General features: G+C 55.1%; 1 protein-coding gene across 1 annotated transcript; it reads left to right on the top strand.

The window, feature by feature from the left end:
* The first annotated feature begins 15,222 nt into the window (after positions 1–15,222).
* LOC124589045 (activating signal cointegrator 1 complex subunit 2 homolog) lies at positions 15,223–16,704 on the top strand. The gene is made up of 2 exons (XM_047131522.1): positions 15,223–15,639; positions 16,285–16,704. The coding sequence occupies exons 1-2, from the start codon at positions 15,223–15,225 to the stop codon at positions 16,702–16,704; spliced, it is 837 nt and encodes a 278-aa protein (XP_046987478.1).
* Positions 16,705–17,083: the final 379 nt, after the last annotated feature.

The raw sequence follows: 17,083 nt of genomic DNA, 5'->3' as shown, positions 1-17,083 counted from the left end.
TCCCCCCGGTTGTTATACAAAACTACGGGAACCTTAGTGCCCTTAACACTGCATTCGCGGAGAGGCACATAAACAGCACATTACATGCAAAGTACTCGGGGGATAGGGCCTCACTGTACGTTGCCACAGACAAAGAATATAAAGATCTTCTGACCTTCCTCAAAGATCGGAAGATTGAACATTACACGTACAGAACGCTGGACGAGAGAACCCAGCAGTACGTGATCAAGGGAGTGGACCCCAGCACCCCCAACGAGACAGTACATGCGGCCCTCTGTTATCTGGGATTCGACTGCAAAAGTGCCTCCCGGATGACAGGGTTCCGTACACACGCACCGTTACCACACTACATGGTTGAGTTAGCCGACACGGCCGATTCCCGCGCCATCCTGCAGATAAAGAGCTTTCTGCGGATGGACGTACGTGTAGAACACTATGAACCACCCAACGTCCCCCAACAATGCAACAACTGCCAGCGGTTCGGCCACTCGGCCCTTCGCTGCGGCCTGGCAACTCGCTGCCGCGGATGCGCTGGCAATCACAGATCCAACACATGTACACAAATACAACCAAACCAGCGACGCTGCGCCAACTGCGGTGGGCCCCATGCGGCAAACTTCAGACAGTGCAACTCATACAAACAGGCGCTGAAGCGAAAGCGAGACATAAGTAGGGTACTGTACGACATACCACGCCCAAGGCCAGCGCCGAACCCAGTAAGGAACGGCGTAACGTTTGCCACGGTTGCACACCCTGGCGGGACGGCACAGGCTGCGGAACCTCAGCGCCCTACACACACACGTGAAACAACCGCTGCAACAGCCACACAACAACCACAGACAACACCTGAAACCCAGCAAGCATCGGTACCAACACCTATGCCCCCAAACAACACGACCCCACTCCCGGAAATCACGCGCTGCGAAGAAACGCATCGTATACAAGAAAACACACCCACACAAGAGCCCCCCGAACCCCAAGCCCAGAGGAGGAATAGACGCACACGCAAACACAGGGCGGGGAACACGAATCCACCACAACAGGCCACACAGCAACAACGGAACAGCAACACACAGGAAAACAGTCAACAAGACACCGAGACTGTAACTCACACTACCATCCCCCTCACCACAGAAGTAACACAGGCGCCACAACATCTGCCACAAAGCACAAATGCCGCTCCTAACAACACATCAATACCCGCACAAGCGGCCGCTAACTCCACAACAGCACCTCAGGCTGCCACACCTAACACCAGCACACCACCTGGGGGAATACTGGAAACACTATTCCCCCGACACACGACCGTTCAAATCCTTACCAAGGTGCTGACGGCCGTCACTACACTCATCACCCAGCTCATGAGCGCCGAACCCGGGCAATACTGGGCTGTCATACACACTGCCATCACAACACTCTTTCACACTCTTACATGAATAATACACCACACCCGGCCCATAACGCAGACCCGCATACACTATCACGGATCCTGTTCTGGAATGCAGACTCGATCCACAACAAAAGGGCAGAATTTGCCGCGTTCATGGAGCGCAAGGGAATCCTTGTCGCGCTACTGAGCGAGACTAAACTTAAACCGCACAAACAATTAAACTTTCCTGGCTATTGTGTCTATCGTACCGACCGACCGGGCGACGCCGTGGCAGGTGGAACTGCAATCGTCATACACAAAGACATTGAGCACACAAACATAGAGCTCCCCGAACTGGAAAAAATCGAGGCTACGGCCGTCAGAGTCAAGTTCAACGGAGCCTACACCACGCTGATATCGGTATACAACAGCCCTGTAGGCATCTCAACACGCGATATCAGCACATTACTCAACATTTCACCGCGAGTAATAGTCGCTGGAGATCTGAACGCAAAACACCCAGAATGGAATTCACGCATACGAAATCCCAACGGCAAAAAATTGTACGAACATTCGCTAGGTAGAAACTACATTACACTAGCGCCGGCTGAACCGACGCACATTCCCTATCAGAGGGGACACAGGCCAGACGTGATAGACATGGCCCTCATCAAGGGCATTACAGCGACACTCAACGTTGCCGTTGAAAACGATCTGCCCTCAAACCACCAACCTGTAATACTATACATCGAGGAAACACTGCAGCACACAGAACAACGCAAGATGTTGGACTACGGGCGTGCGAATTGGACATTGTTCAAGCAAACGCTCGATAGCCACATCCCACCTATACATGAAATTAACGAAACAGCACAAATTGACGAGGCAGTAGAAACCCTCACTAACGCCGTCCAGGACGCAATGGCAGGCACCATACCTGATCGCACCTCACAACAACGCAGTGCGGCCCTGCCCCAGGAAATCCTGGGCCTAATCTCAATGAGGAATCGCCTCAGGAGACAATGGCAGCGCACCAGGCGTCCGTACTTCAAACGGCACATTAACAGACTACAGGGCATCATACACGATAAAATACAAACACACAGAACACAACAGTGGAACCAAAAACTCGAAGGGCTGGACACCGCACGACCTGGCGTGTGGCAGCTAGCCCGACATTTCACCAGGGAGAAAATATACACCCCAACGCTTCAAGGGCCTGACGGACCTGCATACTCAGCGGAAGAGAAAGCAGAACTAATGGCTCGAACACTCGCAGCGTCATTCACACCGAACCTGGTACCATCAGATCCAGTGTTCACACTTGCTACTGACCAAGAGGTTACACGCATTCTAGCCCAACCATCGCGCGACGACATTCGACATGCTAGCACAGCCGAAGTCTCCTGGGCTATAATGCATTCCGCTGCTAGGAAAGCCCCTGGTCATGATGGCATTCAAAACCGTGTCCTCCAGGAGTTCACGGATAAAGCAACTGAGTACCTAACACACATAACGAATGCCATACTAAAACACCAACACTTCCCCGCCTTTTGGAAGACGGCCAAGGTCCTGATGTTCAGGAAGCCGGGGAAAGACCACAGCCTCCCACAAAATTACCGACCCATCAGCCTTCTGAGTTCGCTCAGTAAGATTGTTGAGAAGGTGATTCTCAAACGCATCACTAGGCACTGCATAACAAATGACATCCTGAGACCGGAGCAATTCGGCTTCAGGAATCACCACTCTACAACACAACAACTCCTACGGGTCGTTGAACATATAACACATGGCTTCAACATAAACAAAGCTACAGGGGCAGTGTTCCTGGACATCGAAAAGGCTTTCGACCGTCTATGGCACAACGGCCTCATCCGCAAACTCAGCGACGCGGGATTCCCTGACGGGCTGCTGCGTCTAATACACTCATACCTCACAGACAGGAGTTTCAACACTGACGTGCAGGGAAAACAATCAACACAACACGGTATACATGCGGGAGTACCCCAGGGAAGCATCCTAGGGCCCCTGCTGTTTAACCTCTACATAAACGATCTCCCAACCACACACAACACAATGATGGCAATCTACGCGGATGACACAGCCATCCTTGCGCAAGATTGGAAACCATCAAACATTACGTCACGCCTACAGACTGCACTCAGAGTGGCCGAGCCTTGGTTGGAGAAATGGCGTGTTAGAGTAAACGTCGACAAGTGCGAAGCCGTTCTGTTCACTAGAAGACCGAAGCAACTGCGCAAACACCGCTACTGCAGACCAATAACTCTACATGCACGCCCAATACGTTTCCGTGAGAAAGTCAAATACCTCGGTGTCTGGCTGGACCGGAAATTACTCTGGGGGGACCACATACAACACATGACCAACCGAGCTAGCGCGAGGCTCAAACAGCTCTATCCTATGCTCAACAGGCGTAGCACACTGAACAGAAGGGTGTCGAGGTCCATGTACATGACACTTATCCGACCCCTGATGACGTACGCAGCTCCTGTCTGGGGATACGCTGCGCCTACACGTCTGCGCCGTCTGCAGCTCATACAAAACAAAGTACTCAAAATCATAAGCAATGCTCCACGATACACACGCATCGCGGACCTTCACCGGGAATACCGACTTGAGACTCTCACGGAGGTAATCCACAAACTCACCACAAGACTATACAGAAACTCCAGACATTCGCAGAACCCGTTTATTCTGAATCTGGGGAACTACGACCACAACCATAGATGGAAACATAAAAGACCAAAAGACATACTTGTAAGGACATAACATCTATGGCCAAGCATACGCAAACATAACGGCACAGGCGAGCCCCTGTTAATCAGACCCATTACTGGATATCCAGCTGGATTGGAGTACACTGCCGAATAACTGGCACCACACAGGGAAGCCGTACCGTACACTGCATGCAAACAAGCTCCACACATCCCCCACACAGTGAGATGATCTATGGCCAATCTCCCACTACTGTATAATGATCTTGATTGTTCCAGGAATGCAGCAGCAGCAACAACTGGGACACATCGCCATCGCTTGTCATGGTAATGATGCATGATACCTATACTAACAAATCCAACCTTGCATGAACTATCGCAGCTAGTAAGCCACTACTGCTCTTACTACCCATCCCACTGTCGCAGAGGTTTTTTTCCCACGGCACGAGCCATGGCACTTTTTTTCCTCTGCTCTTCAAATCACTACCCTCACTCGCGTTTCGTCCACTATCTATCACCTGATGGACCGTGTTAATGCGTAGCCTTACCCAGACGCACGGACAACATCACAGCCCAGCATCCTGTGATCCACATACTAGACAACTAACATGTTTACGGAGGTGACAGTAGAACTTTTGGTTTGGTCACCACGTTGGTGCGGGCGTGGAGGGGCCCCATCTCTATTAAAAAAAAGCGCCGGGCGCAGACCGTAGCCGACTCGCCAGCCGCTGCAGCTGCTGTTTGTGCACGTTTTGCTTTGCCCGAGGAAGGAAGGATGACAGGCCGCGGCAAGGGAGGAAAGGGGCTCGGCAAGGGTGGCGCCAAGCGGCACCGCAAGGTGTTGCGCGACAACATCCAGGGCATCACGAAGCCCGCCATCCGCCGCCTGGCTCGCAGGGGCGGCGTGAAGCGCATCTCTGGTCTGATCTACGAGGAGACCCGCGGGGTGCTGAAGGTGTTCCTGGAGAACGTGATCCGCGACGCGGTGACGTACACTGAGCACGCCAAGCGCAAGACTGTGACGGCCATGGACGTGGTGTACGCCCTGAAGAGGCAGGGGCGCACCCTGTACGGTTTCGGCGGTTAGGCTGCGTCGCAGCGGGCGCTGGCCTTCCCGCGGCCGTGCTTGTGGGTGGGAGAGACTAGAAAACGGCCCTTTTCAGGGCCACCACACTGTTCGGAAGTTGAAAAGTGCGAAAGAGTCTGTGTTGTTGCTGCTGCGTGTGTGCGCTGTGTTGTTTGTTTGTTTCTTTCTCTCTTTCTTTCTTTGTTTCTTTCTTTCCGTTTGAGCGACGTGATGTGACTGGGAGGGGAGAAGGAAAGGAAACGTGTCATGTGGCTGGCTGTGTGTGGAGCTGCTTCGTTTGTGTGTCTTTGTATCGATCGCGACGGAGATGGCGGGCTGTGTGTTGTTGTGCGAGAGGCGGTGATTATTTGCTTGCGTGGTTTGGCTCTGTGTGTTTGCGGCGGCGTTGGGGTTTCCGAGGCAAGGCGTGTGGGCATAGGCGGCCGGATCAGCTGTTTCGTTCGTGTCGACGGCCGTTGCGCGCGGGAGTGGAGGGCGGTGTGTCGACACGCCTCCCTTTAACAATGGTCATTATTGCTGCCGTTGTCGTTTGGAAGGCGACTGCGACCGTGCAAAATGTGTGTGTGTGTGTGTGTGTGTGTGTGTGTGTGTGTGTGTGTGTGTTGGGCCACACGGGCTGTGTGGACGACAAGATGGCGGACGTGCGCCGGCGGCGGCTGTGCTGTGAAAGTGCAAAGTTAAAACAAAACAAGGTGCGGCGAGGACGACTGAAATTTTGCTTTGGACGTAGGTTTGTGTGGTGGCCCTGAAAAGGGCCGATTGTTGTGGGCCGAGCCGGCAAAGCGCGTTGCGTGCAGGGGAGCACGCGGCGCTGCGATTGCCTGGCCTCCTTTAGGCCTTCTTCTCGGTCTTCTTTGGCAGCAGGACGGCCTGGATGTTGGGCAGGACACCACCCTGTGCGATGGTGACGCCCGACAGGAGCTTGTTGAGCTCCTCGTCGTTGCGGATGGCAAGCTGCAGGTGGCGCGGGATGATGCGCGTCTTCTTGTTGTCGCGGGCCGCGTTTCCGGCCAGCTCGAGCACCTCAGCCGCGAGGTACTCCATGACGGCGGCGAGGTAGACGGGCGCCCCGGCGCCGACGCGCTCTGCGTAGTTTCCCTTGCGCAGGAGGCGGTGGATTCTGCCGACCGGGAACTGGAGCCCAGCCCTGCTTGAGCGGGACTTTGACTTGCCCTTGACTTTGCCTCCCTTTCCGCGTCCGGACATGGCGATGGGCTAGCGACGGTGCACACGAAACGGAAACGAAAACGACCGGTGCGAGCGGCAGCGAGTCGAGCAGCGGAGTGCGTGCCGGCGCAGCCGGGGTGGGGGTGCTTTATGGGCTCGGGTGCGGCGGCCGGTTGCGCGCGCGCCCCATTGGTCGGCGGCCGCAACAGGGCGAGCTGGTAAAGGTGCGGCGGCGGCTGGCGGCGGGTGCCACTGTGTGGGGAGACGCTGACTAGAGCGGAGCGCTTGCTACTGGTGTTGCTGCTGCCGTACGTTCGTTCGAGATGCCGCCCAAGACTAGCGGGAAGGCCGCCAAGAAGGCTGGCAAGGCGCAGAAGAACATTTCGAAGGGCGACAAGAAGAAGAAGCGCAAGAGGAAGGAGAGCTATGCCATCTACATCTACAAGGTGCTGAAGCAGGTGCACCCTGACACGGGCATCTCGTCGAAGGCGATGAGCATCATGAACAGCTTCGTGAACGACATTTTCGAGCGCATTGCGGCCGAGGCTTCTCGCCTGGCGCACTACAACAAGCGCTCGACCATCACGTCCCGCGAGATCCAGACCGCTGTGCGGCTGTTGCTGCCTGGCGAGCTGGCCAAGCACGCCGTGAGCGAGGGCACGAAGGCGGTGACCAAGTACACGAGCTCCAAGTAAGGAGGTGGCTCTGGAATGGAAGGAAGGAAGGATGGAGAAGGCTCCTCCGTTGCGAGAGCGGCAAAACGGCCCTTTTCAGGGCCACCAACTTGCCTTTTGCGGGAAGGGCGGAATTGTTGTTGTTGTTGTTGTTGTTGTTTGTGTGGACGGCTGTGATGTATGTGTGCATTTTGATTGTGGGTGGGGGGGGCGCGTCAAAGCGTGTTGCGGGGTACGGCCACGAGGTTGGTCGCCGTGGCGTGGAATGGTGGCACGCCTCGTTGGAGTGGTTTTGACCCATTGGTGTTGGTGTTGGTGTGTGTTACCTGTCTGCGAGGGGGGACAGTGCGATCGGCGACTTTTGTGTCACCGTAACGACGGCCGTTTGCGGGTTTGTTTTTTTTTTTTTTTGCACATCATACATGGCGAGGGTGAAATGTGAAATGTTTTTGTTTGGTTTGTTTTTTTTTTCTTTGCCGCCCACTATTCCCTTTGCTGTACGCCGAGTTTGACAATGGTGCGACGTAACTGCAGCGTGGAGGTGTGTGAGTGACGTTGAAATGAACGTGCCATTAAGACGCATTGTTGTTGTATTGTACTGTACGTGTACGGCGACACGCACGATGATGTACCATTCGACTCTGATTTTTGATAGCCGTGTCTGACTGATTGCGTACGACGCACGCACACCGATGTCGTCATTCAAGATGCACGCGTGTCCAGTGCAGTACAGTAAGCGCGACGCTAGACGACGACGACGACGACGACGACGACGACGACGGCGGCGGCGGTCGTCGTCGTTTGTTTGGCGAATGTCTGTACACGTGTTTGTCTGTGTCCATCCGGTATGTATTTGTTTGTTTGAAAGTGTTTTGTGTGTCGGTGACGTGGTCCGATCCGTCGCCCCCTGAGTAACTGTCGATCGGCGCGATAGACCGGCGTCACGCAACTGAACCGAAGTCTTGGGCACACCCGTCATACTGTTGTACACCGTCGCGCTGAGAACGGTAACGAAAGGTTGACTTTGATCGGTCGAATGTGTGGGCAGAACGTGAGGAATGAGGCAAGAGTGCAAGGAGGGGGGGCAAAAGAGAGAGGAAGGGAAAAAGGGGAGAAACGCATTCGTAGAGCAACGGAACGTTCCCGTGTCGGAGGCGTATTGGAGCCGCACTGAAATGCGTTTAACGGCGGCGCGGCTGCAAGTGTCTGCCGTGGTGAACGTTACCTTTGACGGCTGCATTGGGCTTTGCTTTCGCTTTCGCTTTCCCGGATGTACGTAACGTTTGTTGATATGGTTCTGAGGAAGAGTGTATGACAGTGCCGTGCCGTCCATGTTCGTGTGCCCTCCCATTGTGTGTATGCTATTGTCTGTGTACTTGAATGATGTATGTAGGTGTTAGTGGACATGTTTTACCAGTGGGGGGAAATGGATCGTCGATAGTTGCCGTCACTCTGTCACGGTCGAGATGACGCACCCTCCGTACAGAAAGGTGTCGAGAAAGTGAGTGTGTGTGTGTGTGTGTGTGTGTGTGTGTGTGTGTGTGTGTGTGTGTGCGCGTCCGTGAATTGGCAGTGTTTGGAGGTGGGCGTGCCCTGCATGTGGCCCGGAAGGCTGTTCGTTTGGCGGTAGTGTTGTGTGGACAGGGGAGGGGCATGCGTAACGCTGCTGGCATGGCATTTCGGGAGATGGGAGGGGGCAAACGAGGAAACGAGGAGCGGCGGCCAAAGACGGGACGGGGAGGGGCGCGGTGTGGGTGGCTTGCGCCTGTGCTCGGCGTTGTGGTTTGTGCAAAAGAGGAGGAGAAAAACAATGAGTTGCCAGGGAGGGGAGCGGTGTTGTGTTGTGGTTGTCGTGGTGTAGCCGCAGACGCGGCTGTCAGTGAACGTGGCGAGACGGACGGATGCGCGGAGGGGCGGGGGCGGCGCATTTCGCCGGTGCCGTGCCGTGCCATGCCTGAAAGCCGCGTGGTCGCTGTGTTGTTGGTGGCGTGGGGGCGAGGAGAGTACCGTACGGGTGTGCTTGTGCGCCGGAAATGGCACACTGCGCCTGCCCGTCTTGGAGGCTGATGGCTGTGGTGTGGAAATGGGGCGCGGTGATGTTGAAGCAGAAAAGAAACCAAGAAAACGGAAGGCGTGATGCGGCGGTGGTGGTGAGAGCGGGAAAAACAAAACAAAAAAAAAAAAGAAGGAAAAACAACAAGAAACAAAAAAGAAAACAAAAAGTCTATCAATATTAAAATGTAAATGGAAATGGAAATGGACCCAGGTATAACCTCCCTGCACAAATAGCAGAGAGTCCGATGGTAATAAAAATGTGCCAGAATGTTAACGTCCCTACAAAAGAAACCCAACGATAATATTAATGAAAGAATGAACCGTATGTAACATTGCAACAGACACAATGAAACCTGATAAATTGTATAAGGGCAGCAGCGTTGACCTTTGGCCCTGTATTCAGAATAAAAAGAGCCAAAGATTGTTACCCCAATGAAAAAGACACTGAAACACGTATGTAACATAGCAGCGATGGCGAGACATTGTAGCATCTGTGACCAGAGAGTTTGCGCTGGACTGCGCGAGTGTTGCGAGCGGTTCTCAGTCAGTCAGTCAGTCAGTCGTTGCGAGTCTGTAGCTCTGTGTAGTTGAGGGCTGTACTCTGTCAGTAGTCGTCGCGTGCAGTACGCTAATAGTCGTCATGCAGAGCGGTCGGTCAGTAGTAGGAGCCGAGTGCGGTTGTGTGATGTAGGCGGTCGGCAACACTGGTCAAGATGGTGAATAAGGTATACTGTTAATTAATATAATCATTAGATAATGAAAAATTTTATTTATTGTAATTATTCTCCAACAAGTTCCCCAATAATAATGTTTATTTCAAAAGCATTTTTCAAACATTTAATTTTTTATTGAACTAAAGAGTTCGTTGCACTTCACATTTCATTCCACTTCTTTGAAGAAAAATTTCACTAAAATCACAAAAAAAGAGAATATTATTATTTGCAATGCAGTTCCTCCAAGCGCTGCGCAACAACAAGAGCAGAAATGTGACATCCATTTATTCGGAGGTAAGACTTTAATTCTGATTGTTTTGCACAGGGCCAAAGACCGATATTTCGGTTTAATTGAAGTTTCTTGTCACTGAACGGACTTTAAATGTTGTGAAGAATTTATATTTGAGTCAGATTGCGAATTTCACATTTTTGTTGCCATTTTCAATACCTCTCATTGTGGGCGAGGTTACAATTAGCGCAATGTCCATTAGCATCCGTAAATAACATTGTCCATTATTTTAAAATTTGCGGGGAGGTTACAACACACACAAAAAAAAAAAAAAAAAAAATTTGCATTTATATCCGCTCCTCAATTGTAGATACCCCTTACACAGCTGTGTGCAATGAATGAGTGCTGGCTGGTAATTAATTGCACTCCTTGGAGGGAAATGCCATAGGAAGTAGTCTTTAAAAAGTGAATGTTTTTCGTTAAAAGACAAAAGGTACTTTAGAAAAAAGTAATAGTGGGGCTTTTGTTGTTGAACAAAATAAGTACAATGAACATACGTTATCAGATTTGCGCAATGCAGCTTCACACTACCTTTTGATTATAACACAATATACTATACATCGTCCCGAACCGTGACCAGAGTCGCGAGACGAGCAGAGCACGCCGCCGACGCCCGCTCAGTACAACCGTCCACCCGCTACTACTGTCGACCGACTACTACCTCTCCCGACTCGCGCTACAATATATATAACAACTGTTCCTGGCGACCCGGTGCGTGCCACTACTGTCGTCTGGCGCGGTCCAAGCGCCGACTAGCAACGATAAATAACTCTCTGGTCAGACAGAGATGCTGTCATGCCTCGCCATCGCTCTGGTAATGAATACATACGTGTTGCAGCGTGCGTACCACCGGAACACGCAGTGGCGGAGCCAAAGACTGTGTTGTCGAGGTCGAGTGCGAGCGGGAAGAGAGGCAGCGTCGGCACGGAGATGCAAGCGAGCGCGAGACGCACGGGGGCTGCGGCGTGGCGCGTTTGCGGTCGGCGCCTTTGGTGGCAACGGCCGGGACAAGCAGCGGTGTATGGTGTGGTGCGGGGCGGACAGGGGCGGCGGTGGACGGGGAGGAGGCGGCGCGACGACGGCATGGGGGCGAAAACGGGACGGGGGACGGCGGATGCTGAGAGGCGTCACGCGCGGACAGGACACAGACACAGAGACACACAGATTGGAAAGGGAGGGTGCGCGGTAGTAGTTGGGAATGTGCGTACCGTGCGGGATGGGAGTGGGCGAGGAACACGGTCGTGGCCCCCTGTTTTTTGGGTGCGTGTGATGACGTCGGTGTGTTGTGGGAAGGGAAGGTGCTGTGGCGGCGGCGCGTAATGGGCGTAGGCCGAAAAGAGAAAGGAACGTGGGCAGTGTGTTGGCAAGCGTCGGTTCGACTGCGACGTTGATGGGCAGGGCAAGGTTAATGGTGGTAGGAGTAGGCGTGTGGGCGCAAAAAATCTGCCGCTGCAGGCGGTGCCGTAACCGCCATGGCGGGAAGGAGAGAGAGAGGGCCAAAGAAAGAAAGAAAGAAAGAAAGAAAGAAGAAAACAAAAAAAAAAACAAAAAAAAAAAAAGGAGGCGGGGGCGAAAGTGGAGAGGCGGTGGTGTGAGAAGGGCGGGGGCGGAAGGAAGGCAGGAAGGACAAGAGGCGAGGCGACGGCTTGCTTTGTGTATCGGTCGGTCTCTGGCTATGCTTCGTTTTCTGCAGCAGGGTCGGTGCGCGGCGTGGCTCGCGGCAGTGGGAACGCCTGGTGGCTGGACGGCCAGCAATGCGGTTGGATGGGCGGCCACAGCACCGCACCTGTGCCCGAGGAGGAGACGCTGGCGGCGGGCCCTGAGGTGAGGCCGGCTCGGCTGGGGCTGTGGATGTGTAGGTGTGCGCCGCTGCTGCAACAACGAGTAAAACGCGAGAAGAAGGGATGGCGGTAGAGAGAGAGAAAAAAAAAAAGGTCGTGTTGTGTTGATGCGCAGGCAGACGCGTACAGAGAGACGAGCCCGGTCTGCAGCAGGGTGTGGCCGTGCCGAGTGCAGTGCAGCGGCGGCTCGGTTCGGTTCGGTTCGGCCCGGCCCGGCGGGCCGCGCTGTTGTCGCGGACGTGAGCGCCCCCTGGCGGGTGGCCGGAGGCGGCGCGGCGTGTTGGACGTGTGGCTGGTGGCAGTGCACAATTTGCGAGTGGCTGGCGGTGTGGTGTGGCGGTTGGCGCGTCGGGCGGCGGAGAGAGAGAGAGAGAGAGAGAGAGGGAGGAGAGGTATGTGTTGCGGGCGCCCTTTGCTGCGCTGCGTCGTTGCGTGTGCCGTACAGGGCGGGCGCTTGTCGACTGTGTGGGCGGTGTGGCGAATTGGCGTGAAACGGCTGCCGAGAGGTGTGTGGTAGCGAGCCGGTCGTTGTCAGTGCGAAGGGGAATGTGCGTGCGTTTGGCGGTTTCGGTGTGCTTTTTGCGGCGTGAGAGTGGGAATTAGTGGGGCCGGCTGTTGTGTTGGTTCCTTGTGTCTTGTGTCGCGTAGCTTGATGGCAACGTGGAAGGACGCCGGTTTCGTTTCGAGCCTTGCGTGTGGTTGTCGACGTTGACTGGTTGGCGTGTGCCGATGCACGTGCATGTGTGGGTCGCGAGTGCGTTTTTGGCTGTGTGTGTGTGTGTGTGTGTGTGTTTTGGGGGGGAAGGGGGAGGCGGTGGTGAAAGTGCAGTCGTTGCCACGGGCGTCGTCGGGTGGGGCTGGGGCTGTGCGTCGTGGCGGAAAGGTGGTAGGTTGCGGGAAGCGAGCCCGTCGTTGACGGTGTCGCGTGAGTTGTGAATCGAGTGGGGCGCGGGGCGCGGGACAGGAGCAGCGTGCCGCTGCGTCGTGGTCGTCAGCAGAGGCTGTGCGTGTGCTTGTCCTTTTTGTGGGCGGTTCGTGCGAGGCGTTTTTGTTTTGTGTTGCCCTAGTTGTTAGTTTATTTTGTTTGTGTTTGTTATTTTGAGACGACGACTGGTTGGTGGCGTGCGCGCGAAGTGGCGGTGTGCGCTTCCCGTGTCGTTTGTGTTGTTTTGTTTTTGTTTTGTTTTTTTTTGCACTGGGCCCCGGGGGGTGGGTGGGTGGGTGGGTGGGTGGGTGGGTGCGTGCGTGCGTGTGTGTCGATTGCCGGCTGGCGAAAGGTGCGCCATCGGCGGGGTGGGTCGCCGGCACAAGTAGAGGCGGCGGCGTTGTTGCTGTTGTTGTGTGGTGTTTGTTTTGTTCGGCTGTGTCGGCGAGCTGTGTTGCGGTGCGTGTGAATGGTGGTGCAAAAGTGCTGGCGTTGGGGCTGCGACTGCGACGGCGGCGAGCCGCGGGCGCGCATGATAGTGATGTTGTGAACAGCGGCTGTGTACGGTAGTGGTGTTGTTGTAGCACGACGTGCATCCGGGCCGGCGCGGAAAGCGCAGTTGCGGGCGGTTGCCCTTCGGTGCCAGCCATGTCGCGTGAGCGGCGGGTTGCTCTGGTGTCGACACGTGGTGCTCTGGGTTGTTGTGTGGTGCCCTTTGGCCGGTGGGGGTGGTTCGCGTGTGTCTCGTTCGCGCTCGGTATCTGGTCGTGGTCGTGCTGCTCCCCCGTCTGTCGGCGGTTTTCGACGTCGTCTGTACGTTTTTGTTCGTTTGCGGCGTGCCTGCCGACGTCGCCCCGTCGCGACCTTTCAACCGAAAGTGTGGCGCCCGAAGGTGAACGAACGTAACCCTGACCTCGGCGCTTTACGCTGAGCCGAGCGAACCGAACCTAACCTGTGGTGTGGCGAGGTGAGCTCAGCCTGTGAGCCCCTAACGTCTACGTACGGTAAGCTGTCCGGCTCACGCCTCACGTTTGAACGCTTTTTTAACCTACGTTTGACGCTTCTTAACCTAGCACTGACCCCTTAACCTAACGTGTAACCTAACCTAACCTAACCTAACCTAGCCTAGCCTCTGACGCCTGACGTGTTTGAATGCTTAACCTAAGTTTGACGCTTAACCTAACCCAAGTCCCCTTAACCTAACCCATGTCCACCTAACCTAACCTAACCTAACCTAGACGTGTAAACGTAATGTGTAACGCGTAACGTGTAAGGTCGGCTGGCGTGTGTGCTGACGGCAGATTGGGTTGGTCTGTAGATTCGGATTGCGGTTTGCCTCGGTCGAGGGGTTGGGTCGGAAGCGGCGAGGGGCGGCGGCGCCTGTTGCGCAGGCGGCGTCCGTTTGCGGCGGGCAATTGTTGAGAAACGGCTGTGAATGTTGGCGGGCGAGAGGAGGAGGAGGACGGCGCGCGATGTGGCCCGACGGCTGCGGGCCGATCGGGAAACGGCGGGAGGGCGACGGAAGGCGATGGGGCGGCGGAGGCGCGTTTGCACGGCCGTCATCGCCGCACGCCTCGGCTTGTGTGGCTGTGGCGCCGGCCGCGCTGGCCGGGCTGCCGCGGCGACGGTGTGGGAGTTTTGCCGAAGGTTTGGCCATTGTGGCGGGTCGTCGGCTGGGGCTGTGGGGGCGGCATTTGGGCGGGGGCGGCGATTCTCGGCGGGCCGACCCAGGCTGTAGCGCGCGGTAGCTGCAGTTTGGCCGTGGTTTGCGGCGCTGCCGTGGCGACTGGTTGGCGACTGTGGTGTGGCTGTGTGTAGCCCCATCCTCGGTGGTTTGAAAGGCGCGGGCGGTTGTGGCGCAGGTTTGGGGCTGCTCCGCACAGGCTGTCGGACGTTGGGCGGTAGCAAGCGCGGGAGGCGCGGCGCGGCGGCGCGCAGAGTGGCGGCCGCTCTCTCGGCCGTCCGCGCCCGCCCGCGACACTGGCTGGGCCCTTGTGATTCTCTCAAGAAAGGGTTGGAGTCCCTTAGCGATCGTAGTGCGTGTGGAAGCCTTGTGCGACTCGCCGCTATCGAGAGCTACAAAACTCTGCGATTCACTTGCTTCTTAGCGAGTACTAAGCAATTTGTCGTGTTATAGGACCGACATAGAGTGTAGGCAAGATAGTGCGGACTAGCCGCACTTGTAGGATGAATAGAGTAGGGGACGACGAGGAGCCAGGGCCCCACCCGCGGGTGGCAAGCCCGCGTTCCTCTAGGCCAGAACAGACACACAGGGCTGAGGTAGAACTCGCGAGCAGGACCACTCAGGGCGCTCGACCGCGACACCCCGCCCCACCGGCCCCCACGCCTGAAGACTTATGCACTGCGATGATTCAAGAGAAACTGGAACAACTCCGCCGCGACCGCGACGCACGAGCAAAGGAACTCGCAAGACGGCGGGAGCAGGACGGCCCAACCACCAGTGCCAACTCATCTTCTGACGACTGCCGAACGAAGAGTCACAATCCGACGGAACAACACAATGCCATGGACTATCAGGACGAATCCAGCGACTCTGATGCACCATTCCAGGAGGTCAGACGCCGCCGGAAAGGCACCAAACGCAGGAAAGCCGAAGAAAATACCCCCATGCAGACGGAACAACGAGCTGTACCCACCACCAACTACTACGCACCACTACAGCAACAGGACCCAGCAATGGAAGACCAACACCAGCCTCAGCCTAACGACACAAATACTCAGGACGCCACAGCTCCGCCGCCGCCGAAACCGAGAATACCACCTGTGACAATCAACTACACTGGAAAATACCTGGAACTAAACGCTCAATTAAAGCAGAAGATCAGCGGACCACTCAAGGCGATCTACAAAAATAATCAGATCAAATACCACTTTGAAACGCTGGCAGACCAACGAGCAGCACTGGACTACCTCCATTCCATCAACATGCCCTATTTCACCCACCAAGCAGCAGAAGACAGAGAACTCCAAGTGGTCCTCAAGAATATCCCAGAGGAAATTACCGAAGACGAACTCGCCGCCGAACTTCGCCACATGCAATTCACAGTCACGAACGTACACCAGTTCAAGAAACGAGACCTGACCTCCAAGAAACTGATTCCACAGTCGGCTTACTGTGTATCTCTGCCACATGGACAGAAAAGCCGCACCATCTACGACGTACAATACCTCTTCCATACCAGAATTAAGGTGGAAGACTACAAGCCACTTGATGGGCCTGCCCAGTGCAAGAAATGCCTCAAATTCAACCACACTGGCCGGTACTGTCAGATGCCGGTCAGGTGTGTACGCTGTGGCGGCCACCACCACGCAAAGGATTGTACCAAGCCACGAACAGAACCACCCATCTGCGCAAACTGTCGCCAAGAAGGCCACCCTGGGACTTGGCGTGGTTGCCCTGAATTTCAGAAGGCGATACACGCCTACCAACTGCGACCTCCACCATCCAAGGAGCCCCAACAACCACAACAGCCATCGTTTGCGGCGACTCCGAAGGACTTCCCATCTCTCCGAACACCCTGGACGGCTGCATCGTCGTTATTTCAAACACCAACCCAGCAACAACCAACTCGACCGAAAAACACGGCGCGCCAACGACTGCACGATCTTCGCCAGCAACAACAGCAGCAACGATCCACGGACAACGCCCTCGGACTGTCCGATATCATCGCCGCGCTATCTAACATGGGCTCCATCATCAACTTACTAAAAACGAAGAACGTCTTTGCCATCTTAGCAGATACAGCTCGCAAATTCAACGACGCACCGGATCTGTTATCCAAACTACTCACTCTACTGGAAGGAATCATGGCCTTTTTCACCGACTAACATGGATCAAGAGCGGCATCAACACAGAAACCTTACATTCTGCTTTTTTAACGCCAACGGCGTCGCTCCCAAGAAAGTAGAACTCACCGACTTCGTCGAACACCACAAAATTGATGTGCTACTATTGTCCGAAACGCATCTGCGACCCACCCAAACCTTCAACATTCGCAACATGGTGGGATACCGCACTGACCGCCACAATCGGCGCGGTGGAGGTACAGCAATCTACCTGCGATCTTCCCTCACTCACTCTCTCGAAACCTTGCCTGACATGACGAGTCTGGAAGCCACAGCAGTCACGATCGCCACCATACACGGGAAGCTCACGTTCGTCGCAGCCTACTTGAGCCCTGGCGCAGCCTTCACAGATGAAGACTTT

Source organism: Schistocerca americana, unplaced genomic scaffold (genome assembly GCF_021461395.2).
Source record: "Schistocerca americana isolate TAMUIC-IGC-003095 unplaced genomic scaffold, iqSchAmer2.1 HiC_scaffold_68, whole genome shotgun sequence".
Taxonomy (NCBI): Eukaryota; Metazoa; Arthropoda; class Insecta; order Orthoptera; family Acrididae; genus Schistocerca; species Schistocerca americana.
This window is presented reverse-complemented; position numbering and strand designations above follow the sequence as displayed.